This window comes from Oryx dammah, unplaced genomic scaffold (genome assembly GCF_014754425.2).
Source record: "Oryx dammah isolate SB20612 unplaced genomic scaffold, SCBI_Odam_1.1 HiC_scaffold_25, whole genome shotgun sequence".
In the NCBI taxonomy this organism is placed as follows: Eukaryota; Metazoa; Chordata; class Mammalia; order Artiodactyla; family Bovidae; genus Oryx; species Oryx dammah.
In genome coordinates, this window is record NW_024070209.1 from 6985869 (window position 1) to 7013798 (window position 27930).

Consider the following 27930-nt stretch of genomic DNA (forward strand, 5'->3'; position numbering starts at 1 on the left):
GGCGGGGGGCGGCGATCTGCACTCCCGGGAGGCCCCTGTCCGGCTGGGCGACCTTGGGGGAGACAACTCCGTCTCTGGACGAAGGTGTGGAGCACCTGTCCATTGCCCGTGCGTCTTCCTGCCTTTGTTCCTGCCGGCCTTTGCCAAGTAGGCCTAAGTTGGCTTCTCCGGAGTGAGTGTTTGGAGTTTCCCTGTAGACTGCCTGGCCCAGAAGGATCCCCGAGGTCAAGGGCCCGCAGGGGAGTCTTCGCGCGACGCGCTGGTGGGGACCCGGGCGCCACCACGGGGAGCAGGGGACGAAGGGTGACAGAGGGGATGTCGCTGAGCCCCCAAGGGAGGACTGGGCAGCCTGGAAGAAGGGACCTACCCCGAGGCCCCCACGGCGCCTCCCGGGGCGTGGAGGCTCCCACTGATGCCGGATTCTGGAGATGGGCGCTCAGAGCGAGAACGGGGCCGGGGAGGGAGCAGTCTTGGGTGACACGTCCGGGTACACGGGATTGCCAGAATTGGAGGGCTCCGGGTGAAGAAGGGAAGGTGGGTGGCCCGGCTGGGATCTCTGAGATTCAGAGGTCTCACTACCCAGGCTCTGTGCCAGAGGAGCGCGCGCCGTGCCCGCTGCGCCCCTTCCCATGCCATCCTCTTTCTTTCTCGCAGCTGATAGGGGAATGCTGTCCTTGCTCCTCTCCGTCGTGTCCATCGCTCTTCCGCGCTTTATCAGAGCAGGTACGTCCGGTTAGTTCGGGTCTCAGCGGCTGCCCTCCCTCCCGATCTCTGTGCGAGCCCCCTCTCGAACCCTGGAGCATCGCGTGCGGTGACTCTTGCCCCCAGTGGTCCAGGCAGAATCCCGCGGGATGGGGAAACTGCAGGTTTCAGCTCGCAGTGTCTGATGCCCTGCGCGGAATGTCACCTTTGAGCGTTGAAGTGACTTGAAGCGGGGAGGAGTTGGGCAAAGTTGCAAGTCAAGACTCGAGTTAAAATGCACAAAGAGATGATGATGCCTCTGTTTTATATGTCAAAGGGACGTTTTAGACCAAGGTAAAAAGCAAAGAAACTAGCAATGGAACAAATTACTTCTAAGAAAATCTAAGCAATGTGTTAGAAATGAACTTTAATGTGAGGGAATTGTTTAACAATCCTTTGTGGAACAAAATACTTACAGGTTTTATTTGGGACAGATTGAATTAACTGGAAGGCAGTGCTGAAGAAAAACAGGTCAAATGGGGCTCAGAATAGGAACGTTTTCTCTGAAGGAGGAGGATGACAGTTAGGGTCTTAGAAAAAGTGTGAAGAAAGTGAAAGTTGCTCAGTCGTGTCCTACTCTTTGAGACCCCATGAACAATACAGTCCAGGGACTTCTCCAGGCCAGAATACTGGAGTGGGTAGCCTTTCCCTTCTCCAGGGGATCCTCCCAACCCAGGGACTGAACCCAGGTCTCCCGCATTGCAGGCAGATTCTTTACCAGCTGAGCCACAAGGGAATAGTAGGGAAAGAGACAATCATTCCAAATGGGAAAGATGATTTGGGGGTGGGGGGAGGATTGGACTCAGTAAATTCCCTCTTAGGGACAGATGGAAGGAGTCTGGGTTATACTTCCACATCAGCAGACTGTTTTTAGGAAACTCTCATGCTGAGAAAATTTATAAATACAATTTCAAATCAGCGAGAAAATTGAGGTGTTTGTTCAAATAAATAAAAACCAACACCAGCACTCTCAGTGGTGATTATTTTTTCCCTTTCCTTCCCTAGATGCTTGCGAGGACTTGACTCTGCAAGATATGGCATCAGTAGACCAGCCTACAGCTTTTAATTGCATCGACTCTCTGCCAACATCGGGGAAAGTAAATGCAACATGGTATAAATATCCTAGCAAAATCCCAATATCCAAAAACACACAGTCTAGAATTTACCAGAACCAAAACTGGATTTTGTTTCTCCCCGTGAAAGGGGAGGACTCTGGGATCTACCAGTGTTATACAAAGTAAGTTCCTCATTCAAAATGGAGCTCTCTCTTACTCATATATGTATGTGTATATATGCTGTTGTTGTTGAGTAGTCGCTAAGTTGTGTACAACTCTTTTGCAACTTCATGAGCTGTAGCCCACAAGACTCCTCTGTCCATGGGATTTCCTAGGTAAGAATACTGCAGTGGGTAGCCATCTCCTTCTCCAGGAGATCTTCCTGACCCAGGGATTGAACCCAAGTGTCCTGCATTGGCAGACATATTCTTACCACTGAGCCATCGGGGAAACCCTGTGTATATATGTGTATATACATATGGGTATAATTCTTTTAGAAAAATTCTTGATAAACTCTTAATCAATGTAAAAAACTCAATGAGAACAATATAGTTTTTGTGATTGTTATGAGATGGTTTCAATGAACAGGCTTTTAAACAGAAGAGATTTGTAAATCAGCTGCTGAAACAGGAAATGCATCTTTTCTCATTGAAATGCTGCCCAAGATCAGCCCAGCTTATAAAGCCTATTTACCCAATATGATCGCTGCCTTCTTTCTTGAAATAAAAGTTTTTGTGACTGGAAGCTCATCCAGATAGGTATATGCCTTCTTTAAGCCCCTTTCTTGTAAGGAATCTGTTGTAGGAATTTAACAGTGTCCAAGTATCAGGTGTGTTCCAGACCTCACGCTAAGGCTTGTGCTAGGAAGTAACGTGAGTGAGTGATCTGGTGGGAGGTAATTGAGTCTGGCGGGGACTGCGGTGAACAGAAAAACATATGCCTCACCAAAATCGGCAAACTATTCAGTTCAGTGGTGGCACAGGCAGTAAAGAATCCACTTGCAATGCAGGAGACCCAGATCCCTGAATTGGGAAGATGACTTGGAGAAGGGAATGGCAACCCACTCCAGTATTCTTGCCTGGAGGATCCCATGGACAGAGGAGCCTGGCAGGCTATAGTCCTTGGGGTCTCAAAGAGTGAGACACAACTGAGTGACTAACACACATACTCATTCAGTTCAAGGACATCTTCCAAATTGTCAAGGTAATCTGGAAATTAGAATGAGTGTGTATGTGGTTACCTTTCCAATAAGCTTTGTATGTGTGTCAATTTTAAAGCACTTCTGCAGACCTAATTTTGGCTGAGGGTCCCAGTTTGTTGTCCTCCTTTGCCAACAGGCCAGAGAAGGCAATGGCACCCCACTCCAGTACTCTTGCCTGGAAAATCCCATGGACGGAGGAGCCTGGAAGGCTACAGTCCACGGGGTTTCGAAGAGTTGGACATGACTGAGCGACTTCACTTTCACTTTTCACTTTCATGCATTGGAGAAGGAAATGGCAACTCACTTCAGTGTTCTTGCCTGGAGACTCCCAGAGACGGGGCAGCCTGGTGGGCCCCCGTCTATGGGGTCACACAGACGGAAGTGACTTAGCAGCAGCAGCAGCCAATGGGCATGACCCGAATGAATTATTTGACCTCCACGAGCCTGGCTTTCTTATCTGTAAAGTGGAAATCAGGCCAGATAGGATTGAAGTAAACATTACCCCAGATCTCAAGTGAAGTACCCCAGAAATGCAGTTGCATCTCTCCTCTCTCATGGTCCCTAGGGTCTCTAGGTCCTTTTCTGCGTTTCCAGATGACCACATGCCTCTCTGATTCCTGCCAGATTCCTCATTTCCGTGTGACTGACTCAGGGTATGCTGTTACTCAGTAACACACGTGCAAGGGCCGGTAGTCCCATCCCCACAATTTCACTCTCTGCAGACCAGCCGCCCTTGTCTTATGGGGTCTGATTTCCCGTTTCCTCTAGGTTATTAATTAACTGGAGTTGGAGATTTTATGTCACGTGAATCTGGCTGTCCAGTCTGGATTTATTCATTTTCTACTCTAACTGGGGCTTTAGTTTTCTTTATTTTTGTTGGAGGATAATTGATTCACAATGTTGTGTTAGTTTCAGGTATAGAGCAAAGTGATTCAGTCATACATATACATATGAAAAGTGAAAGTTTTATTTGCTCAGTCGTGTCTGACTCTTTGCGACCCCATTGACTGTAACCCGTCAGGTTCCTCTGGCAAGAATACTGGAGTGGGTTGCCATTCCCCTTTCCAGGGGACCTTCCTGACCCAGGGATCAAATCTTGGTCTCCTGAATTACAGGCAGATTCTTTAACTTCTGAGATATCAGGGACCCTGATGTATTTCTCTCATTTCAATATGTATTTTCTCTCAACAAGAATATTCTCTTACATCATCACCAAATAGTTATCACATTCAGGAAATTTAACCAACACAATACTTTTATCTACTCCCCGATTCATATAGTAGTTTTATCTGTCTTCTACAGGATGACTTTTATAAGTGTTTTTCTTCCTTTTCCTGTAGAGGATCCAATTCAGGATCATTGCATTGCAGTTAGCTGTATTCTTTGTTTTTTTTAAACTGGAGGATAATTGGTTTACAGTGTTGTGTTGGTGGGTTTCCTTGCTGGCTCAGTGGGTAAAGAATCCACCCACAATGCAGGAGACGACCGCAGGCAGACACGGGTTCGATTCCTGGGAAGGGAAAATTCCCAAGAGGAGAGCATGGCAACCCGCTCCAGTATTTTTTGCCTGTAGAATCCCACGGACAGAGAAGCCTGACGGGCTACAGTCTGTGGGGTCACGAAGAGTCAAACATGACTGAAGCAACTGAGCACACACACACACTTTGTTGGTTTCTGCTGTACGACAGTGTGCATCAGCTATAAGTATACATGTGTCCCCTCCTGGTAAGCCTCGCTCCCACAACCCCACATCCCACCCCTCTTGATCATCACAGAACCCTGAGCTGAGCTCCTGGTGCTATAAAGCTGCTTCGTGCCAGCTGTCTATTTCACACATGGTATCTGAATATGTCAGTGTTACTCTTTCAATTCGTCCCACCCTCTCCTTCCCAGCTATATCCAGAAGTGAAGTCAGAAAAAGAAAAATGAATATTGTATATTAATGCATGCATATGGAATCTAGTCGGAGAAGGCAATGGCAACCCACTCCAGTACTCTTGCCTGGAAAATCCCATGGACAGAGGAGCCCGGTGGGCTGCAGTCCATGGGGTTGCTAAGAGTCGGACACGACTGAACGACTTCACTTTCACTTTTCACTTTCATGCATTGGAGAAGGCAATGGCAACCCACTCCAGTGTTCTTGCCTGGAGAATCCCAGGGACGGGGGAGCCTAGTGGGCTGCCATCTATAGGGTCGCACAGAGTCGGACACGACTGAAACGACTTAGCAGCAGCAGCAGCAGCATGGAATCTAGAAAAATGGTACTGATGAATCTATTTGTGGAATAGAGACTCAGATGAATAGAATGGACTTATTTATTTTTAATCTCTTTTCATTGGGAAAAGATCTTCAGCTTGTTGTGTGTGTGTGTGTGTGTGTGTGTGTGTGTGTGTGTGTGATGTTGACATTCTTAAGCAGTATAGGCAGTTATTTTATATTGCATCTCTTAATTTGGGTTTGCCATATATTTCTTCCTCAGTCAGTTCAGGCTGAGCCTCCTTGGCTGGAACGCTATGGAAGTGGTTTGCGTTCTTTTCCGGCAGCATACTCAGAGGTGCTTCTTGTTCACGTGCTTGTTCTTGGGGATGTTCATTTTGATTATTTGGATAAGGTGTCCTCCCATGTTTCTACAATCCAAATACTTTTTTTTTCCATCTGTAATGAATGACTTGTGAGATGTATGTTGTCTTGTTGAGGTAAAGGGTTGGGCACAGTGCCTGGAAGAGGATCAGGAAAGTTTTGGAGATGGACGGAATCATTTGGTTCTGTGACTGTCTGAGTTCCTGAAGTTACAACCTGTTGTTTTCTTACAGTGATACGGACATCTGTCCCAGAATGCGAGTCAACCTCACTGTGTTTGAAAAATATTGGTGTGATGCTTCCAGAAACAGTCAACTGAACATGCCTCATGAGTACAAGCAGATTCTGCAGGCCGGAAGAGATGACATCCTTATATGTCATCTCAACTTCCCAAACAATTTTTATTTGAATTCAGTAAAGTGGTATAAGGTAAAAAAAAAAAAAATCCTGATGATATTTTCCTTCCTATTCTTTAAAACCTCGGGGGTTTTTTTTGTTTGTTTTTTTAAAGTTACTTTTTTTTTTAAATAACTTTATTCGTTGGCTGTCCTGGGTCTTTGCCACTGCGTGGGCTTTTCTCTGGTTGTGGCTACAGGGGATACACTCTCAGTGTGGTCCTCAGGCTTCTCATTGCGGTGGCTTCTCTTGTTGAAGAGCATGGACTCTGGGGTGTGTGGGCTCAGTAGTTGGGGTGCTCTGGCTTAGTTGCTCTGTGGCATGTGGGGTCTTCCCAGACCAGGGATTGAACCCATGTCTCCTGCGTTGGCAGGTGGATTCTTTACCACTGAGCCACCAGGGAAGCCCTGTGTTGTGCTGTACTTAGTTGATAAGTCATGTCTGGCTCTTGTCGACCCCATAGACTGTAGCCACCAGTCTCCTCTGTCCATGGGGATTCTCCAAGAAAGAATACTGGAGTGGATTGCTGTGCACTCCTTCAGGTCTTCCCAACCCAAGGATCGAACCCAGGTCTTCCCACCAGGGAAACCCTACGTTGTACCTTCTAAAGCAAAATTGCTAAAGAGAGAGATTTGTGACCTAATTGCAACTGATAATTTAACCCTTCAAATTACTTATTTTTAATTTATAGTTATTAGAGCTTGGTAATTGCTTATTTGTATCCACCCCTCCCCCAGTTATTCTTGCTTCTCAGACTATCCTTCATTATTCTTTTTCATTAAGATTAATTAAGTCGTTTCACTGAATGGATAATGGTTTCTTTGCATGCACAGTCCACGCATAGGATTCAAGAATCACAAAGTATCGGAAGGCACAACCTGGAAAGTCTCCTTCTCAGTTCTGATCCATATTTCCTGGGCTCGTTGGCTGCTATCATTAGTTCCTTGCAGGCTTTGCATCATCCTTGTGTAATCCCATGCAAGCATACTGGTAGCAGCCGTCCTGGGAGGCTCAGCATGCTGGCTTAAGTCCTTTTGGAGAAGGTCGCCATATGCCCTAGTCCTTCCTTTGTTATGGAAATAGGGCATCATATACTCACCCTTCTACACCTTGTGTTTTCACCTTCAGACTTTCTCCTTTCTTGACCGTATCGGCAGATAATAATGTATAAGGCATAATCCTGGGCAAGCAGGAGGACAGGCTAGCATAGTACTTAATATTTGAATTAGTTTTTCCCTGCCTCTGCCCATTAGCCCTTACCAGTACAACCATCTGGGTCATAAGTTCTTCTTGTGGGAATGTTTCCATCTACTGACTCCATTTATTTAATGGCCATAGGATTATACAAATTTCTTGCTTATTCTTGAATGGGTTTTGCTAAGATTTTGCTTTCTAGGAAGTTGTTCTTTTCATTAAATGTTGCAGATGCTCTGGTGTGAAATTGCTAAACAGTTTCAATGCTCTGCTTGTAATGTCCCCTTCTATAGTAAGGTTTACCTTTACTCCCTACTACACTGTGTTTCTCTGTATCTCTGTCTGTCTCTCTCACACACACTCTCTCTCTTATTCAGTCTTGTAAGAGATTTGTCAGTACTCCTTTCAAAGAACCAGTCTTCGCCTTTGTTGATCGTCTCTGTTATATATTTCACATTCATTGAGTTTGTTTCTGTTTTCTTCTCTCACAGGAATGTGGCAATGAATGTCCTTCTCCCTGCCTTTTATTGTATTTTTTCTTTTCCATTATGGTTTCTTACAAAATATTGACTCTAGTTCCCAGTGCTGTATAGTGGGTCTTTGTTGTTTGTTTTATATATGGCAGTTTATATCTGCTAGTCCCGAACTCCTAATTTATTCCTTCCTCTGACAATCATATATCATGAGTCTGTTTTTATAAATAAGTAGTTGTATCATGTTTTAGATTCCCTGTATAAGTCATATCATATGGTATTTGTCTTTCTCTGTCTGACTTGCTTCATTCAGTATGATAATCTCTAGATCTATCCCTGTGGCTTCAGATGGCATTATTTCATTTTTTTTATGACTGAGTGATATTGAAATATAGATAGTTGCAGATATATACCTCAGATCTCCTTTATCCATTCATTTGTTGATGCCTGCTTTTTCAGTCAAGTCCTCGCTTGGTGAATCAGTCAGAAGGACTTGAGTATGGTTCCACATTGATCTTTAGGCTATTTGAGAAATTGAGTTAGGAAGTGGGGATCATCGAGATAGTGTGTGAAGTAGAGCAGATGGAATGAGGGGGCATTCCTTACTCACCTGGGCTTGCAGCCTTACCTGGTGCCATTGGATGGTGGTGCATTGGGGGACTTGGGCTCTTGTGGGTAGAGGACATTCTTGCTTGATCACATCCTCCTACGAAACTCCTTTATGGAACAGGTGTAATCCTTCCCCATGAAGTCTTACTTCCTGTCTATGCAGGCTTCTCTTCTCTCAACTCATATTTATAACACTCACTCTAGCCTGTAGAATACTCTTTGTCAAATTTTCTGGGGATATATGTTTCATATATATATATATACTGGTATGCTCAGTCATGGCCAACTCTTTGTGACCTCATGAACTGTAACACCAGGCTCCTCTGTCCATGGAATTTTTCAGGCAAGAATACTGGAGTGGGTTGCCATTCCCTTCTCCAGGAGATAATATATATGTATCTTATAAAATATATATCTTATATAAATATATGCTTCTCTGGTGGCTCAGACAATAAAATGTCTGTCTGCCTGCAAGGCAGGAGACCCAGGTTCCATCCCTGGGTCAGGAAGATCCCTTGGAGAAGGAATCTGGTAGGCTGTACAGTCCATGGGGCCACAAAGAGTCAAACACTACTGAGCTGCTTTACTATATAAATATACATGTCTTCAATTAGCTTATACATTACCTAAGGTCTAGAGATCACATAGATTTCTTGTCTCCCCATGGTTCATGGACTGATGCTAATTAGGAATGTAACTGATACCCTAAGATACTCTTTGAATTGAAAAGAAGTGTGTTTTTTTTTTTTAAGGACTGTATGGAGATAGAAGGAGAACGGTTTATTTCTCGGGGAAAAAAGCTGTTAGTGAAGAATGTCTCGGTGGAGGACAGAGGGAACTATGAATGTCAAGCCAGCCTCACACATGCAAAGAAACAACACACTGTTTTCAACAGCATCTCTGTGACTGTCAGTAAGTACACGCTTACCCTTCACCTTGACTGCTCGTGGGTTTGCTTGAGATGAGTGGTTTTGGGCAGAAGGTTTCTCCATCTTGATTTTCCTGAGGATTAACAGGCTCTCAAATATGTCTTTATTAGGATCAGAGGTTAGGGATAGTGGGGTGAAAGGCCATGAGCAGTTTAATTTTCTCATCTGAAAAAATAGAAGACTCAAAACTCCTGGTTTGTACATGAAAATTAAATGAGATTGTGTCTATAGAGAAGCTCATGGGGTGCCTGAAAAAGTATAGATATTCAGTAAAGGTGAGAGTTGGACTGTAAAGAGGGCAGAGTGCCAAAGATTTGATGCTTTCGAGCTGTGGTGCTGGAGAAGACTCTTGAGAATCTCTTGGACAACAAGCAGATCAAACCAGTCAATCCTTAAGGAAATTAACCCTAAATATTCATTGGAAGGACTGATGCTGAAGCTGAAGCTCCAATACTTTGGCCACCTGATGCGAAGAACCAACTCATTAGAAAAGACCCTGTTGCTGGGAAAGATTGAAGGCAAGAGGAGAAGGGGGCAGCAGAGGATCAGTTGGTTGGATGGCACCACCAACTCAATGGACATGAGTTTGAGCAAACTCAAGAGAGATAGTGATGGACAGGGAAGACTGGTATGCTGCAGTCCACGGGATCTCCAAGAGTGGGACATGATAGCAACTGAACAACAGCAACTATGTCTCCCCAGAACAAGGCACCATCCTTGTCTTGTTCAGCACTGAATTCCCAACACGTACTCCAGAGCCTGACTGAGACTACACACAAATCTATCAATGAACTGAATGATTGACCACTCTTATGCTTTAGTATTACATTGGGAGTTCTTTATAAGGTGAAATTTCAAAGGCAAAATGAAGAATACCTTAAGGAATCATTGAGTCCAATCATCCATAGGTCACATCTTTGCAATAAACGTTTACTTGTAATCTGTTATGTGCCAAAACTTGTTAAAATGTGATAATAAGAAAAAAATTTAAATTCTTTCTTCTACTGAGGAGCTATCAGCCCCATTGTAGTGGAGCTAGAGATATACATGGATTGTCTTAACATTACGTGGCAAAGAGAGAGTTATAGACAGGGTCTGGGGAAGCAGGAAAAAATCAAAAGTAGATGCATGGGTGGCAAATAAATAAATGGTCTTGGAAGGCTTCCAAGAGGAAGTATCTTCTCTACTGAAGTTTGAAGGATGAGTAGGATTCACAGAAGAAAAGAAGAGAGGGGAAAGGCAGAGATGAGCGCCTCAGACAATGCATAGAATGTGTACCATCATGGTTCATGTTGGCTTTAAGAGTAATCTTGCTAGGGCATATAGAAGTGTGAGCTGAGGAGTGATGGGAGTTGAGGTCAGGGAGTTAAAGAGGGGCAAGGTCAAGGGGGCTGATTATACACTGGCTTTACCAAGTTGCCACTGAGGAGTCCTTGAATGCATGCAAGTGCAGAGCCCCAAGGCTGCACTCGTGATGGACAAGATCAGCTCTGAGATGTTCGAGAAGGAGTTGAAGAGGGTCTTGAGATCTAGAGACCGCTTAGGAAGCTGCCATAGCATCTTCTGGGTGTGATCGTCTGCACTTGGCTGCAAGTGGTGGGAGACTGCTCTTCAGGCAGTCATGTATGGACCCTTTGCTGGGTACTCATCAAGGTCGGGTCCGGTGCCGGGCAGGGAGATCATGATGATAAGAGCCGTGACTGCTGCTCTGACTGAGCCCTGAAGTCTGAGCGGGAAAGAGGCAGAGATGAATCAGACAATTCACGAATGAGACGGGTAATTTTTTCACTTCTTTCATTTTGCCTGTGCTGGGGCTTTGTTGCACGTGGGCTTTTCTCCAGTTGTGGGGAGTGGCACTACTCTCTAGGTGCAGTGTGCAGGCTTCTTATCGCAGTGGTTTCTCTTGTTGTGGCGCACAGGCTCTAGGATGTGCAGGCTTTGGCAGTTATGGTTGCCACAGCACAGGCTCAGCAGCTGTGGCGCACTGCCTTAGTTTCTCCACGGCATGTGCGATTTTCCTGGACCTGCGATCAAACCCATGTCTCCTGCCTGAGCAGGTGAATTCTTTAGCGCTGAGGCCCGATTGCTAGATAATGGTAGACAAATGGAGAAGGGAAGACATGGAGAAAGTCAAAGGGTTGGGGAGTCAACACAAGGAAGACAGTTATAACGTGAGGGAGAGGGATGAAAAAGGTGAGGGACACAGGGGACAAACGGCATGAAGAGTACAGAAGGGCAGAGTCGGAGAATGGAATAATGGAATTGGCAATAGATTGTTAGGGTTACTATTTCTCCCTGTCTAGGACTCAGGTCAGAGCTTCACTTATTGCCACTGCTTAGGAAGTATATTGGATGACTAGGCAGTGAGAATTTATCACACAATCTCATCCGTTTATATTTATGTCCTATATATAACAGTGACATGACTTCTCTTGGTAGCACAGCCTTCAGATTTTTCCCTTAACAATTCAATGATAACCTGGTTGAAAAATATGCATTTATGGAGTGATATTTTGTGGCACTACGAGTTTTGTTTTTTCTTGACCAATGTTTATTGAAGGCCTACCATGTTTATGTTATGATTGCATTCAAGTAGTTGAGTATGTTTCTAACACAATCTCATGTGTTATGATTTTTTTAGCCGAAAAAGTGGGGAATGGAGGAAGAATCCCTAAGATCATTTATCCAAAAAACAATTCAATTGAAGTAAAACTTGGTGAGTAGACTTATCGAAGCCTCTGAAGTTGCTAAGGGCTGAAGGCTTGGGGCAGGTATGGGGCAGAATAAAAGAGGGAGAGGAAGCTCCAGCAAACTGAATCTCTCAAATGCAGAGAAACTCAAATGGTAAAGACAGAGATGAGAAAGCTTATAAAGCAAAATAGGAAATCAGATGTGTGTGTGCTCTCAGTCATATCCAACTCCTTATGACCCCATGGACTACAGTCCACCGGTTCCTCTGTTCATGGGATCCTCCAGGCAAGAATACTGGAGTGGTTTGCCATTCCCTTCTCCAGGGGATCTTCCTGACTCAGGAATCAAACTGAGGTCTCTTGCACTGCAGGCAGATTCTTTACCATCTGAGTCACCAGGGAAGCCCATTTGCTTAAAAGCCTCTGGACCCACATGTTTTAAGGAGGGTTCTTTAGTTCTTTCAAATTTTCAAGGAAAGTTCAATAATAATAATAACAATTAGGATATTTGTTTACAAATCACTTACCATGTGAATACTCTTGTGGATTTTATAAACACCTAGACAAGATAAGTATAGTTGTTATTAACTCTCAATTAACTTTGTTCCCCTCTCCTGTCTTTGAAAATTCTAGTCATTGTGCTTAGATAATTAAGAAAGAAAAGATAAGCCTTGGCAGAGCAAAAAAATCATATAAGTTAATTTAAAATCTTCCCACAAACAGAAATCAGGGTTTATTTGGCTTTCCTGGTGAATTCTGAAAAATATTTAATAAAGAATTAACACCAATTTTCAACAAATTGTTTAAGAGAGAAGAAAAAGAGGAAATAATTCTTATCTCATTTCAGAAGGTCAGGAAAACCTTGACACCCAAACCCAAAAAGGACATCATTACAAAGGAAAATTTCAGACCAAATCATTCATAAATACAGATGAAAAATGTAAAGCAAATTGCGAGCAAATTTATTTTAACAATGTACGTAAAAGGCAAAACTGGGGTTACATGGAGCAATGCAAACTTGTTTCAGTTCAGTTCAGTTCAGTTCAGTCACTCAGTCGTGTCTGACTCTTGCGAACCCATGAATCGCAGCACGCCAGGCCTCCCTGTCCATCACCATCTCCCGGAGTTCACTCAGACTCACGTCCATCGAGTCCGTGATGCCACCCAGCCATCTCATCCTCGGTCGTCCCCTTCTCCTCCTGCCGCCAATCCCTCCCAGCATCACAGTCTTTTCCAATGAATCAACTCTTTGCATGAGGTGGCCAAAGTACTTGTGCTTCAGCTTTAGCATCATTCCTTCCAAGGAAATCCCAGGGCTGATCTCCTTCAGAATGGACTGGTTGGATCTCCTTGCAGTCCAAGGAACTCTCAAGAGTCTTCTCCAACACCACAGTTCAAAAGATTCTTGAGAGTCTCTTGGACTGCAAGGAGATCCAACCAGTCCATTCTGAAGGAGATCAACCCTGGGATTTCTTTGGAAGGAATAATGCTAAAGCTGAAGCTCCAGTACTTTGGCCACCTCATGAGAAGAGTTGACTCATTGGAAAAACTCTGATGCTGAGAGGGATTGGGGGCAGGAGGAGAAGGGAACGACCGAGGATGAGATGGCTGGATGGCATCACGGACTCGATGGACGTGAGTCTGATAATTCCTCTTTTGCATAAACGAGCTTAAGGAGAACAAAAATGATACACTTACTGCATAGATACCGAAAAGTCATTTAGAAAACTTGAACTAGGAATTCATTACTTAAAAATAAAAATCTTTAAAAATTAGAAATGAAACGTAATGTGCTTAATCTGACTGGTTTTGGAATTAGAAAACCAGAGTTCATGTCTCGCTCTTTCCTCTAATGTGTGACCTTGAGCAAGTCACTTGATCTATCTGGACCTCAATGTTCTCATCTGTAAGATGGGGATAATAGCACCACTCCTTTTCTGCTCTGTAGGAGTGTTTTAGAGATGAAGACCAAAACATGTGTGAAATACCTTTTAAATTGTAATGTCCTTTGCTAAGAGTAGAAGTAGTATCTGTGCCCCTGATGTTGTGACAAACACTGGCCCCAAGCTGGTGATGTCTGGCTGCTTATTCTTGTCTGTGCAGTACACATCCTGCATGGTTTCGTGTCCTCCTCATCTCTGTCCATGGAAAGAATAAAGCAGATGGATGTTGACCTCAGGGAGGATATTTTTGGTAATTGAAAGCTATTCAAGGTTCAGAAGCAAGGGGCCTTTGTGATGCAGGTTGGGATCTCACTAAGCGTTTCTGAATTTGATTGTACAGGCTCCATGCTCATTGTCAACTGCAACATAACAGACACACGGGATAACACAAACCCACGCTGCTGGAGGGTCAACAATACCCTGGTCGATGACTACTACGGGGAATCCAAGCGCATTCAGGAAGGAATTGAGTGGGTGTCTTGCTCTCCTGACTTCTCAGGAAGGAATTGAGTGGGTGTCTTGCTCTCCTGACTTCTCTACAACCTAGCACGAATTTCCCCATCTAAACAACACTGGTGCTGGTACTGCTTGTTAGGTGACTCTCACAGCCTCTCCCTCACTCCTTTTGGTGGTATGTTTCAGAGAGCCAAGCATCTGGGTCAGAGAAGATGCTCAGAGACTTTGCTGGTGGTCCAGTGGTTAAGACTCCAACCTCCCACCGAAGGGGGCACGAGTTCCATCCCTGGTCAGGGAACTAAGATCCCTCATGTCCCGCAGGGCTGCCAATCAATCAGTAGTAAAAATAATTTTTAAAAAGATGCTCATGCTACCAATCCTGCTTACATCTTAGAGAAAGGAGGCAAAAAATCAAGCATGGCTTAAAGCATCCTTAGCTAGGCCTTATAGTCAGTCTCATTCATTCCTACTTAGTTATATCATGAGCCATGGGCCTTCAAGGCTTAAACAGTGAAGTGGACAGTGACATGGGGATTCTTGGGGGAGATGGTGCGTGATCATTAGCTAATGGAGTGGTACAAACCCAACTGATGATGGTTTAAGCCGAGTGGTAGAAAAGAAGGTGCATGAAGTCAAAGGACAGACCAATGTGTGTTGGGTGTTACAGTGTAAATAAGTGAGAATGGGTGGAGAGGAACAGGGGAGGACCCCTTAGGGCTGAGGACGGTGTCTCGAATGAGAAGGAGCGCACTTTTGTGTCACTGTCTGAGAGAAAATCCACATTACATTTGGAGCTACATAACCCATTGCCTCATTGAGCCAGCAGGGTATTCTCAGGGTAAAATAATGGTTCCAAGTGTACTCCAAGAGAGAACTTTATCCTCCAGACAAAAGTTCATAAAAACCTGGTGGGTAAAGACAGCTCATGTACGTATTAATGATGGGCTCTTTTCTTTTATAGAAACTACACTATTTTTCCAGAACATATTTTTTACACAGTGAACATAACCTTCTTAGAAGTGAAAATGGAAGATTATGGCCACCCTTTCATGTGCCATGCTGGAGTGTCTGCTGCTTACTTTATACTGAAGCTCCCAGGTAATGTCCTGCTAGGGTGTGACTGCCCAGAGAGTTCCAGATGATGGCAAGGAAGCACACAGGAAAGAGCATTAAATGCTTGCTGTGAGACAGCAGAGTGGTTTTGAGTAAGGAAACTCAATATGAAATCTAATGAAAAACTGATACCCTGTCTGAATGCTCTCGGGGTCAGGCTGTTTTTACACTGCAGTGTCCTTAGAAAGCTCCTTCTGAACATACATTGAGATTTTATGCATCAACACTCCAGGAAGCAGAGGTATTCCTTCATTACACCTGACTTGCTCAACTTTTAAAATGATGTGCTTGTGATGTTCAGCTTTTCAGTTGTTTATTAGAAGTCATGTGATGCAAAATGCCAATGTATATTTTTATCATGTAGCTTTGTAAAATTATCGATAGAGGCCAAACTCCGGTATTCGAGCAGGAAGGACCCTTCTCTTCTCTTGTGTCATCAGCAGGGGTGAATTGCTAACATCGTTAGTTGCCTGGAGCCTGGACTTTGCCTCCCTGTGTGTGTGTGGATAGTGCACTTAGCAGTGTATAGAGTGTGCTCATCGTCTAATGAAGGCAATGGAATCAGAGAGTGGAAAGTGAAGGGTGAAATCATCTGGAGAAAAGTCAGAGGCAGGGTTTGAAGTACCTTGTAGGAGACTGGCCTGTGGTTTCCCAGGACAGCTTTTTACAAAATAATCCTATTAATATCAACTCTTTAGTTTTCAGATCGCTTCATACAAGACAGAAGGCTTTGATTTGGCAGCCGTACTCTTGTAGAAGCGTTTCTCTGTGGTCCATCGTCAGGAGTGGAATTGTTGGACAGTGTACCTCAGTGTCCAGCCCAGAGAAAAGAGGGCAATCTGACTGTGGGAAACCCTGGAGCTCACTCAAGACCTGAAATGGCTATGACTGAAATCTGCCTCAACTAGACTGAGGATGAGCAGTGAGATTTCTGTGTCAATACTGACTTATAGATACTGATCATGGAAGCACTGTGTTCAGAAGGATTCTGAGGCTCAAAACAAATGAATGGTGCTAGCTGTGAACGCCTGCTTGATCATACAGGAGAAGGAAAGGGTCCTTTGTCCGCTTTGTAGTTAAGAAACCTACACTTCCTGAATTCATCACTGTTGCTGTTAACGCTTATTTCATATCTCACATGCAAGGTATTTCTGGACAGGTGCACTCCGTTTTGTTTTCCCTAAATTCTTAGGAACTTAAATTCAAGCCTCATCTTGGTTTACTTGAAACCAGAGGTAAGATCACAGCTTCTCCATTAGACTTCCTGATTTTTCTTGAAGACAGCTATAGGTGTGAATCTGATTTCGTTTATGAGAAGTAGGATCTCCAGAGAGTTGTTTGGATTGGGTGTGCCCTTCTATAAATTTCTTTTAATCGCTTGTTCTTGGGTTACCATCTCAGCTTAAGGCTGGTGGTGGCCATGTGGACCCAAATGAGAAATCCCGAGTTTTCACTCGGATACCTGATGTCTCAACAGAGAGTTTCCCACTTATTTCAGTTTCAAAGCCAATACTTCCTTTGAACGTATTCATTAGTTTCCAGTTTTGAATGTCATCGTCTTTTAGCTCATTTCTAGAGCAGAGGGAATCGACACTCCTGATTGCAGTGAGTGATCGATCCAAGAATTTCAGGGCATCACTCCTGTCTGCTTTACCGGGGGCTTTTTGAATCTCATAAATATTGTGGGCCTGATCTCTTTATCATGATCGTTTATAATGCCAATATCCCTGACCGGTACAGTGAAGGTCCCCAGACGCAGTGTTCCTAAAGAGACAGGTGGTACAGTTGGTCCAAGAGCTGGTAAAGGGTGAAGAAATCGGGGGTGGTGGGAGGGAGGAGGAGGAGAATCCATCGAATAGTTAGGAGCTAGAGGCTCAGACAAGAGGTCAGGACCAACGGCACCAGCGTGCAGAGCAGCTCCACTTGGCAGGGCTGGGACTTCATCAGTGGATTGATTTTAGGGTACAGAAGGTGTTTTTATTTATCATGCTTTATTGTGCCATGTATTTGAAGACATACAAGTGTGCATAAGGATTTCTTTGCAAAATGTTTGCAACATGGTGTGGCCTGGTGCAGGTTGTGATTGGCTCTTTAGTAAGCTCCCCTTCCCCCACCCCCACTCCCTACCCACACACACTTTCCAGTGGGGACCAGAGGTCCAGGGAGGATGAAGGAAGTGGTAGACGTGCGGTGGATTCTAAGAATGGACAGAATTTCTCTTCCCCTCTCCTGGTTCCTCTTTTCTGATTCTCTCCCTCCTGGAGCCTCCTTCTTTGGCAGCACAACTTTGGGCCATGGTAAGGCAGAAAGCTGTGGGCTGTTCCTCTTCTCAGATACGTAGAAGCATGTTCTCAGGGACTTGGAGTTCCAGAGAAACTGGTTCTGCTCCTTGGACATCTGCCCACTGCTTTTTGCCTTAATTGCTCAGCAAGGTGCTCACAAACACAACCAGGTGTAAACGCCCTTCCTGAGCTAGTGTCTTGCAGACAGGCGCCTCCCCGGCTGCTGCTGGTGAACAGGGCAGATGAGGCTGGACTTTGGCTCTTGGCCACTCTTGTGCAGCCATGGGGATGGCTTCCAGGGATGGCAACTGGTGGTTCTTCATCTATGATGGGGGTGTGTGCATGCATACTAAGTCACTTCAGTCGTGTCCGACTCTGTGCTACCCCATGGACCATAGCCCGCCAGGCTCCTCTGTCCGTGGGATTCTCCAGGCAAGAATACTGGAGTGGGTTGCCATTTCCTTCTACAGGGGGATCTTCCCGACCCAGGGATCGAACCCACATCTCTTATGTCTCCTGCATTGCAGGCGAGTTCTTTACCACTAGTACCACCTGGGATGCCCCACGATGGGGGTCCTGCTGCTCAATTCTGAGTCACTGGGAAGGTGATTATAGCAGTAATAGAACAGAATTAAGAATGTGCTCAATATTATGTAGCAACCTAAATGGGAAAAGAATTTGAAGAAGAATAGATACATGTGTATGTGTAACTGAATCCTTCTGCTGTCCCCCTGAAGCTAATACAACATTGTTAATCAGCTGTAGATAGATGGATAGATAGATGTGCTCCGTGTTGTCTGACTCTCTGCTGCCTCATGGACTAAGATGACCAGGCTTTTCTGTCCATGGAATTTTCCAGGCAAGATTGCTCGAGTGGGCTGCCATTTCCTGCTCCAGGGCGTCTGCCCCACCCAGGACCGAGCCCAGGTCCCTTGTGTCTCCTGCACTGGCAGGCAAATCCCTTCCCACTAGTGCCACCTGGTTCAGCCGCTAAGTGGTGTCTGACTCTTCCTGACCCCGTGAACGGCAGCACACCAGGTTGCCCTGTTCTTCACCTGGGAAGCCCGATGATTAACTAAAATAAAATAAAAAGTTAAATTAAACAACAATAGGTAAAGATGGTCAATAGCAGCTAAAAGAGAAAAAATAATAAGAAGAATGTGCAAGAGTGGATGTCCCTGGCGGTCCAGTGGCTAAGACTTCACCTTCCAAAGCAGGAGGTGAGGGTTCTACCCCTGGTCGGGGAGCTAAAATCCCACTTGCCTTGCAGCCAAAGAACCAATGTATAAAGCAGAAGCAATACTGTAACAAATTCAGTAACAACTTTAAAGATAGTTCACATTAAAAAAAATCATTTTCTTAAAAAAAAAATTGTGCAACAGAATCACCTGAAGAACGTTGCCAATAAATGTGCTCAGGCTCTGCCTCTGGAGAGTCTAGCTATGAGTAAGGAGTTACCTGGCCAGGTGTGCTTTGACAGGTGAGCAGTCTTCTGCAGTCAGAGCCGTACGGCATCTACCATCCGGAGCTAGGTGTCTACAGAGTTTCCCTCTCCAAGTTCCTAGGAGCACATTTATTCCTCAGATTCATGGCCAAGACCAGGTTAATCTGCTCCCCACACCTATTATTTAACCGTAAAGAGATTTTTGGGCTTCCCAGGTGGCTCAGTGGTAAAGAATCCTCTTGCCAATGCAGGAGACGTGGGCTTGATCCCTTGCTTGGGAAGATCCCCTGGAGGAGGAAATGGCAACTCACTGCAGTGTTCTTGCCTGGGAAATGCCATGGACAGAGGAGCCTGGTGGGCTACATACAGTCAAGCCCGTGGGTCGCAGAGAGTCAGGCATGACGAGTGACTAAACAGCCATCACAAAAACCTATTATTTAACTGTAAAGAAGTCTTTGTGTTATTCTCATTAACATTCCATACATTTCTATTTGGCATAAGTAATGGGATCCGTATAAGTAAAGTGTATAATTGACTCTTTGTAGTATTTTTATTAATTTATTTTTGCTGTCATTTGCAGTTCCAGATTTTCGAGCTTACTTGATAGGAGGGCTTCTCATCTTGACTGGTGCAGTGGTGTCTGCCATGTGTATCTACAACATTTTTAAGATCGACATTGTACTTTGGTATCGAAGTTCCTTCCATTCTGCAGGGCCCATAGAAGGTGAGTGTACTTGCTATTGTTCAGTCGCCAAGTCATGTCCGATTCTTTGCAACCCCCATGGACTGCAGCACACCAGGCTTCCCTGTTCTTTGCTGTCTCCCAGAGTTTGCTCAAACTCATGTCCATTGAGTTGGTGATGCCTTCCAACCATCTCATCCTCTACTGCCTTCTTCTCCTTTTGCCTTTAGTCTTTCCCAGCATCAGGGCCATCAGGTGGCCAAAGTATTGGAGCTTCAGCTTCATTATCATTAAATCTGCTTTAATCTCTCTTAATTGGATAGGAAAAGGCATACACGGCTGAGAGAGGTCTGTCTGTGCAGCTTTCTGCACGGAGATCCATGGAGGCATCACTTTCAGGTCCACAGACTTGCAATGCTGATGGGAACTCAGGGGGCTGGGGGGTCCAGGCACACGTTAAGAATCCTTGTTGCACAGAAGGGCGATATTCACATGAAGTGCCTGCCTTTGCATAAAAAAAAAAACACATGCTTGTGCACAGATTTGATGAAGCAGAGGTGTACTAACTTGGAGTTTAAATGAAATTTCAGAATTCAAAATCAGCAGCCATTGAGCAACCTGGGAAGCAATGAATTCTTTTTTGATAGCAAAATTCACTTGTGGAAATTGGCTGTGTGTGACCAGTGCAACCTGAAGCTCTTTTTTTCTTAAGATTTTTCTTTTAAATGTATTTCTCATTGGAGGTTAATTTCTTTACAGTATTGTGTTATTTTCTGCCATATATTAGCATGAATCAGCCATAGGCAGACGTATATCCCCTCCCTCTTGAACCTCCCTCCCACCTCTTACTCCGCCCCGCCCCTCGAGGTTGTCACGGGCACTGGGTTGAGCCTCCTGTGTCACACAGCAGTTTCCCACTGGCTATCTGTTTTACACATGGTAATGTGTATGTTTGCATGTTCATCCCACCCTCTCCTTCCCCAGCTCTGTGCTCACGTCTGTTCCCTATGTATGCCGTGAAACTCTTTTAGCGCTGTGGGCAGTGGGCTGGGCTGAGCTGGGCTGTGGTCCCTGGAGAGCCTGTTCTGTGTCAGCCCATCTCTGCCCGTGGTCCTCCTGCATCCATCTGAGAAGAGGCTTCAGGGCAGCAAAGCTGTTTGTCTTTCCTGATACAGAGAGCTGCTTCATGTGTTGACGGACAGGGGCCTGTTGGGGTGTCCCCAGAGCTCCATCTCTGTGACTCACTGGGATTCCAGGGAGCGTGAGTGCAAAGTGCATGGTGTAGCTGCTGCGGGTGAAGTCAGATGTAGCAGGAAGAGGAAAAGAAATTGTATGGTGTCTCATCCCGAGCGGCGGAAGCTGGGCAGACAAGCGACTCAGGGAGCCCCGCCCTCTGCTCAGACGGGGCTGCTGACCAGGATCGGAGCCAGTGGGCTGAGGACTTGAGACGGGAATGGCCAGTCAGCCAGGGGTTCTCTTCTTCTTCTTTAAGTCAGCAAAGTGCACGCGTCCTTTGTGGCTACATTTCCTCCAGCTCAGTCGCTGATTCCCCTCTGAGTGTGACTTGAACAGTGAGTGAGTGATGAGACTCTTGAGGTGAACCCAGATGCTGTTCCCAGCTTTGTGTCCTTTGAGGACATTCTCTGGTTATTTGGGAACATGCGGAGTCAGCGGCAGCAAATACCAATGAAGAAGAGAAAGTGTGTCCTTCTCCTGATAAGTTTATTCCAAGCAGATTAGTCAGGCTGCAGAAGTGATTCATAGTGAGGTGTGTCTAATTCACAGTTTTATTAAGTAGTTCTGGATGGCCTTGGCTAAAGTCCATAAGTTCTATGTATTGTCTGTTAAAAAAAATTTTTTTTTTGGCGTACAGTTGCTTAACAATGTTGTGTTCATTTCTACTGTACAGCAAAGTGAATCAGCTATATGTGTACATACATCCCCGCTTTTTTGGATTTCCTTCCCATTTAGGGTCTGTCACCACAGAGCACTGAGTAGAGATCTCTGTGCTGTAGAGTAGGTTCTCATTGGTTATTGATCAATATTTTATGCGTGCCTGCTCACTCCCTTCAGTTGTGTCCGATTCTTTGTGACCCCATGGACTCTAGCCCACCAGGCTCCTCTGTCCATGGGATTTTCCCAGCAAGATACTGGAGTGGGCACTGAAGTGCGCAGGCTTCTCACTGCGGTGGCTTCTCCTGTTATGGAGCACGGGCGCAATAGTTGTGGCCCACGGGCACACGGGTGTAGGTGCCCCGCAGCACGTGGAATTTTCCTGGACCAGGGATTGAACCCATGTCCCCTGCATCAGCAGGCGGACTCTTAACCACTGGACTACCAGGGAAGCCCTCCCCTCTCACCCACATAGTTTTTAAATGACTCAGACCTTGGATTCCTAGTGTCAGTTCTACCACATTCATGCATCAAGGTGGCTCCAGAGTCTTACCCAATGCTAAGGGAGGGGAAATTGAATCCTTCTCTTTATGGGTGTGGCGAAGTTTGAAAAGAGCCTGCGGGACTGGAAATACTTCTGGGGCTATTTTTGGAAAATACAATCTGACCCAGCTGCCCATAATGACTCAGGGATGAACTTTGTAAAGCTTCCGTTTCCTAATTTCATCAAACGAGTCTATATAACAAAGCCTCCATACAAACCCTAAAGGACAGGGTTTGGAGAGCTTCTGGGCTGGTGACCAGGTAGACGCTAGGGAGAATGGGGCCCTGGAGAGGGCATTGAGCCTCTCCATTCTTTGCCCCGTGCATCTTCTCATCTGCCTTTTGATTCAGATCCTTTAAAAACCCTTTTATAATAAATCAGTGATATCGTTATTAATAGTAGCATGTTTCTCTGAGTCTGCGCGTTATTCTAGCAAAATAATCAAACCCAAGGCGGGGGTCATGGGAATCTCGTTTATAGCTGGGTGGTCAGGAGCAAAGGGGACCCTCTGGACTTGTGACTGGTAGCCTGTTATTGTGCTGTGTTAGTCACTCAGTCCTGTCTGGCTCTGCGACCCCATGGACTGTAGCCCTCCAGGCTCCTCTGTCCTTGGAATTCTCCAGGCAAGAATACTGGAGTGGGTAGCCATTCCATTCTCCAGGGGATCTTCCCAACCCAGGGACTGAACCCGGGTCTCCTACACTGCGGACAGATTCTTTACTGTCTCACCCACCGGAGAAGCCCTAGTAGCAATCGTGTAACCAGACTCAGCTCCAACTGCTCACCTCTCAAAAGCCACTATTCAGGAGACTGGGATTGGTTGGAAAGTGAAAGGCTACTTTATTCAGGAGGCCGGCAACCTGGGAGAGGGTGGACTAATGTCCCAAAACTACTTCCTAAGATTCTGCTTGGCCGTGAACGTTTCTAAAGGGAAAAGGAGAAGTAATTTTAGTTAATCATCAAGATGGGGGCCAGGCTGGTTGCCATCTCCCACTGCAGGCAGGCTCCTTGACTCCTTGGGGTCTTTCTTTAGAAGCTCTCTTGTTCACACAGTGAACTTGTGAGCTGACTGAAGGGGAAGCTGGGGAAGAGATCTGGTCATCTCAAATTACTTATTCTTCATTTTAGCTTCTTTAATCTAAGAAAGGAGTCAACAGGTTAGGCAGGTATTATGTGATCCAAATATTTGAAAGGTGTGCTTCAGACAGAGATGAGTTAAGGACGGAGGAGCCTGATGTAAAGATTAAATTGAAATATAGCTTTGCTGAGTGACAGGACAAAAGGGCCTCCTGCAAGATTTTTGGATTTCCTTCCCGTTGAGGTCACCACAGAGCACTGAGTAGAGTTCCCTGTGCCGTACAGTGGGTTCTCATTAGTCATCTATCAATATTTTATATCTTCAAGAAGCTGCTTGCATTAGGGAGGTGTCCCAGGTGGCTCAGTGGTAAAGAACCTGCCTGCCGATGCAGGAGACAGGGGTTTTATCCCTGTGTCAGGAAGATCCCCTGGACGAGGAAATGGCAACCCACTCCATTATTCTTGCCTGGAGAAGTCCATGGACAGAGGAGGCTGGTGGGCTATAGTCCATGGGATTGCAAAGAGTTGGACAGAACTGAGCAACTCACATACACACAATTTGGTAGGAATAATTTCACGAGCTTGCTCTGTTTCCTTTTCAGATGGGAAGCTGTACGATGCTTATGTTTTATATCCTAAGCCTCAGAGAGAAAGCCAGAGTCATGATGTGGACACGCTGGTGTTGAAAATTCTTCCTGAGGTGCTGGAGAAGCAGTGTGGATACAAATTATTCATATTTGGCAGGGATGAGTTTCCTGGAGAAGGTATGTTTTCAGTGAGGTATAAAAATAAGAAATGAAGAAAATGAAAAGGAATCAGAATTCCCTGGTGGTCCGGGGGTTAGAATTCCTCACTTCCACTGCAAGGGGGCATGGATTCTATTCCTGGTCCAGGAACTAAGATCCATCATGCTGAGACTCAATTTAAAAAAAAAAGAAAAAGAAAATGAAAAGGGATCTCTCTCTTCCTTTACTTCACAAATGGCGGGAAGTATGATTGCCTTCCATCTGGAACCACAGGGAGCCCTTCACCTCCTCTGCCCACAGCCCCCAAGCTGAGGAGGTGAGGATCAATCTCTCTTCTTTCTTTAGGTTCATTCCTCTGACAGGATAACTGTGATTCCTGGTTGGGTATGGATATGGTTGATGCATTTGTATGACCCTAGCCTTGACCAAGAGACCCAAAACAGACAACTGGTCATTGGCTGTGGAATCCTTGAGACTAATCACTGAGTATTTTCTGTTGGTTTGAATATGTACATGAATACATGTTTAAAGCTGGTTTTTATGAGCTTCAGTCTCCTCCAGTCCTCCCCTTGTTGTTGCCATTCAGTCAATAAGTTGTGTTCAACTCCGACTTCATGGGCTGCATCACGCCAGGCTCCTCTCTCCTCCACTATCTTTCAGAGCTTGCTCAAATTGATGTCCATTGAGTCGGTGATGCTATCTAACCATCTCATCCTCTGCTGCCCCTTTCTCCTTTCGCCTTCAATCTTTCCCAGCATCAGGGTCTTTTCTAGTGAGTCAGCTCTTTGCATCAGGTGGCCAGAGTATTGGAGCTTCAGCTTCAGCAACAGTCTTTTCAATGAATATCCAGGGTTGGTTTCCTTTAGGATCAAATAGTTTGTCTCAACTAAAAGTCTTACATGTGAGAACAAATATCAAATATCCGATGTGCCACAATTAAGACCTGGCACAGCCAAATAAATAAATAATTTGATAAAAAATGAATAGGGCTTCTTCCCTGTTGGCTCAGTGGTAGAAGAATCCACCTGCGATGTAGGAGACACAGCTCAATCCCTGGTCTGGGAAGATCCCGCATGCCACCGAGCCGCCGTGCCCATGTGCCACAATCACTGGGCCTGTGCCCTACTGCCCGTGCCCCACAATAAGAGCAGCCCCCGAAATGAGAAGCCCAGGCCCCGCAACTAGACAGTAGCCCCCGCTTGCTGCAACCAGAGGAAAACCCCTGCAGCAACAAAGACCTAGCCCAGACAAAAATATGTAATAAAATTTAAATAAATAAATAAAAGGTTTCTAAGTACCTTGGTTTCATAGGCTGCTCCTATCCACAGCTTATCACATCTTTTCAAGTTATGAAATCCTTCTCCAGAAAGAAATGAAAGTGTGATCCAGGGCTTGTTACAAACATGCAGAAGAGCTCATGTTTCAATAACGGTTCATTCATTCACTTCTTCAACAAACATTTATTGAGCCCCTGCTGTGTGCCAGGCAATGTTGTAGGCACTAGAAATATTAAAATTAACCAAAGATCAAAAAGATAAATAAATAAAAATAAAATAAACCAAAGAGAAGAAGGACATGCTCTTGGGGAGGTTACAGTCTGTTCTTATATCCTAAGGATAAGGAAGATATAAAACTTGGTCTTTATTTCTAAAAGATCCCAAGTTTATCTCCCTTCCCCAAGTCAGCAGAATATGTTATTTGGTTTCAAGTTAGTCCTGTAAGTCCTGGGCATTTAAATAGCCACGAAGCACAAGAGGGAAACACAAATAAGATTAGTACATTTGAACTGAGTACATATGTCCTATCCTTTAAAAGTCTGTTATTTAAAAAAAGAAAAGCATTTATCCTCTAATATATACCAGACTTTTAGCTAAGTTTCGATATACAAAGTCAGACATGATAAAAATGGGAATTATAACAAATACTGAATATTTATACATACACAAGTAAATTATATACTATGAGCTTAATAAGTTTTGTATTAATCCAGAAAATTTAAAGATCCCAGTGGTTTCCTATAAAACAGACAATAATAGACTTTTCACCAGAATACTTAATTCAGACAGTGGATTCTAGATATTATGGATCTTAGTCAATAAAGAAAACACTTTACTAAAAATTTATTTATTCAGGTGGAGAAAATTCTAGAAGCCCTGTACTTCCCATAGGAATGCTGTTTTGGGGAAATAAAAAAGACAGAAACCTTAAAAAAAAAAAAACAGACATAATAAGATCCTTGTTCTGAGTAGTTCATAACTAGTGGCTGTTTTTTTTTTCATTTACTATTTTATTATTAGTTCTAAAATTTATTGATTTGGCTGCATTTGGTCATGTGGGATCTTCTGTTAAAGCGCATGGACTCTCGAGTTGTGGCTCGCGGACCTAGTTGCTCCAGGCATTTGGGATCTTAGTTCACCAACCAGGCATTGTTCCCTGCATTGCAAAGCAGATTCTTAATCACAGGACCACCAGGAAAGTCCCTGTGGGGCTGCTTTCACTGTGAGCTGTTTTACATCTTTTTTCTTAATTTCCAGCTGTGGTCAATGTCATCGATGAAAATATTAGGCTGTGCAGAAGACTGATCATCATTATCGATCCCGATGAGCTGAGCTTTGACCTATTAAAGAACCTGTCGGAAGAACAAATTGCCATCTACAGTGCCCTCATCCAGGATGGGATAAAGGTCATCCTGATTGAACTGGGGAAGGTCAAGGACTACACTGCCTTGCCGGAGTCCATTCAGTATATCAAACAGAAGCACGGGGCCGTCCAGTGGAGTGGAGACTTCACAGAACAGTCCCAGTGCGTGAAGACCAAGTTCTGGAAAAAAGTGAGATATCGCATGCCTCCCAAGAGGTGGCCGCCTTCTTGTCCAGCTGCTGAAGCACACGCCCTTTGACCTCACAGCCAGCAAGTCGGAGGCCCATGCGGGGTTCATCTCCCCTGATGGAAAGAATATCATCCCAAGGGTTGTGCACAGTTAGACAAGGAAGCCTTGCATCTGGGCTGTTTGCTTGAAGCTTACTGTTTCTTGTTGTGTCCTTATGGAAAGACCTGGGTTTATCTGCTGCCTTTGCTCAGAGCTATTTCTTTAGGGGGAGACAGCACCTCTCGAGAAGCCCTCATTAACTGGCTGGCTCTGAGCACTCATAAAGACTTGTGAACATGGAGGAGTAGCCTTTGAGCCCCTGGGGAGGAGCCTTGGAGGGTTTGAGAGTTGTGGTTCAGCTGTCAGGAGGTTTGGCACATGGTCTGACCCCCATGGGGCTGGAGACGCGAGCCTGGGTGGTCAGATCCACAGGGGGACGCTGTGGGCTTGGGGAGGGCTGGCAGAGGCTACGCCTGACCAGTCTGCTGGGGCCCTGTCCTCAGCCCCTCTCACTCCTCTTGTGCAAATAAACAGTTGTGACACTGCAGTCTGGGCACCTTGACACTGGAAGCAACTTGGAAGTCACCTAGACCTGTGGGGACCAACTCTGGTTGCCAGTGAATCCCCCCGCTGGTGGGCCTCCTGCTTTGCCTGTCCAACCAAAACAAGTCACGAGGCCCTTATTTTTCCCAGTTGGCCTCTGGAAGCCAGAACTCTGAGCCACCTGTGGTGGACACAGTCACCACACCAAGAGGATGGAGCTCCATTCTGAGCAGACAAAGTCACCCAGCCAGCGTGCCTTCTTCACAGGTCAGTTCATGAGTGAACAACTCAGAAGGGTCATTGATGTTAAAATCGACTATAAAGCCTTATCAGTAGTTTCAAACCCTGACATGGAGGAGCTTAGATACAGTCCAGCTCTTATTCTGTGGTTGACAACTGCTAAGCTGCTAAGTCACTTCAGTCATGTCTGACTCTGTGTGACCCCATAGACAGCAGCCCACCAGGCTCCC

The 27930-nt window shown here is 45.1% G+C and overlaps 1 protein-coding gene across 1 annotated transcript; it reads left to right on the forward strand.

Annotated features, from left to right (window-relative positions):
• The first annotated feature begins 372 nt into the window (after positions 1 to 372).
• Positions 373 to 27930, forward strand: IL1RL2 (interleukin 1 receptor like 2). Its single transcript, XM_040223815.1, is given in 11 exon segments — positions 373 to 723; positions 1747 to 1978; positions 5811 to 6006; positions 9002 to 9161; positions 11820 to 11894; positions 14152 to 14281; positions 15229 to 15365; positions 19687 to 19830; positions 23905 to 24066; positions 26583 to 26914; positions 26916 to 27930. Coding segments are annotated over 11 exon segments (1779 nt in total). The 5' UTR covers positions 373 to 629; the 3' UTR covers positions 27033 to 27930.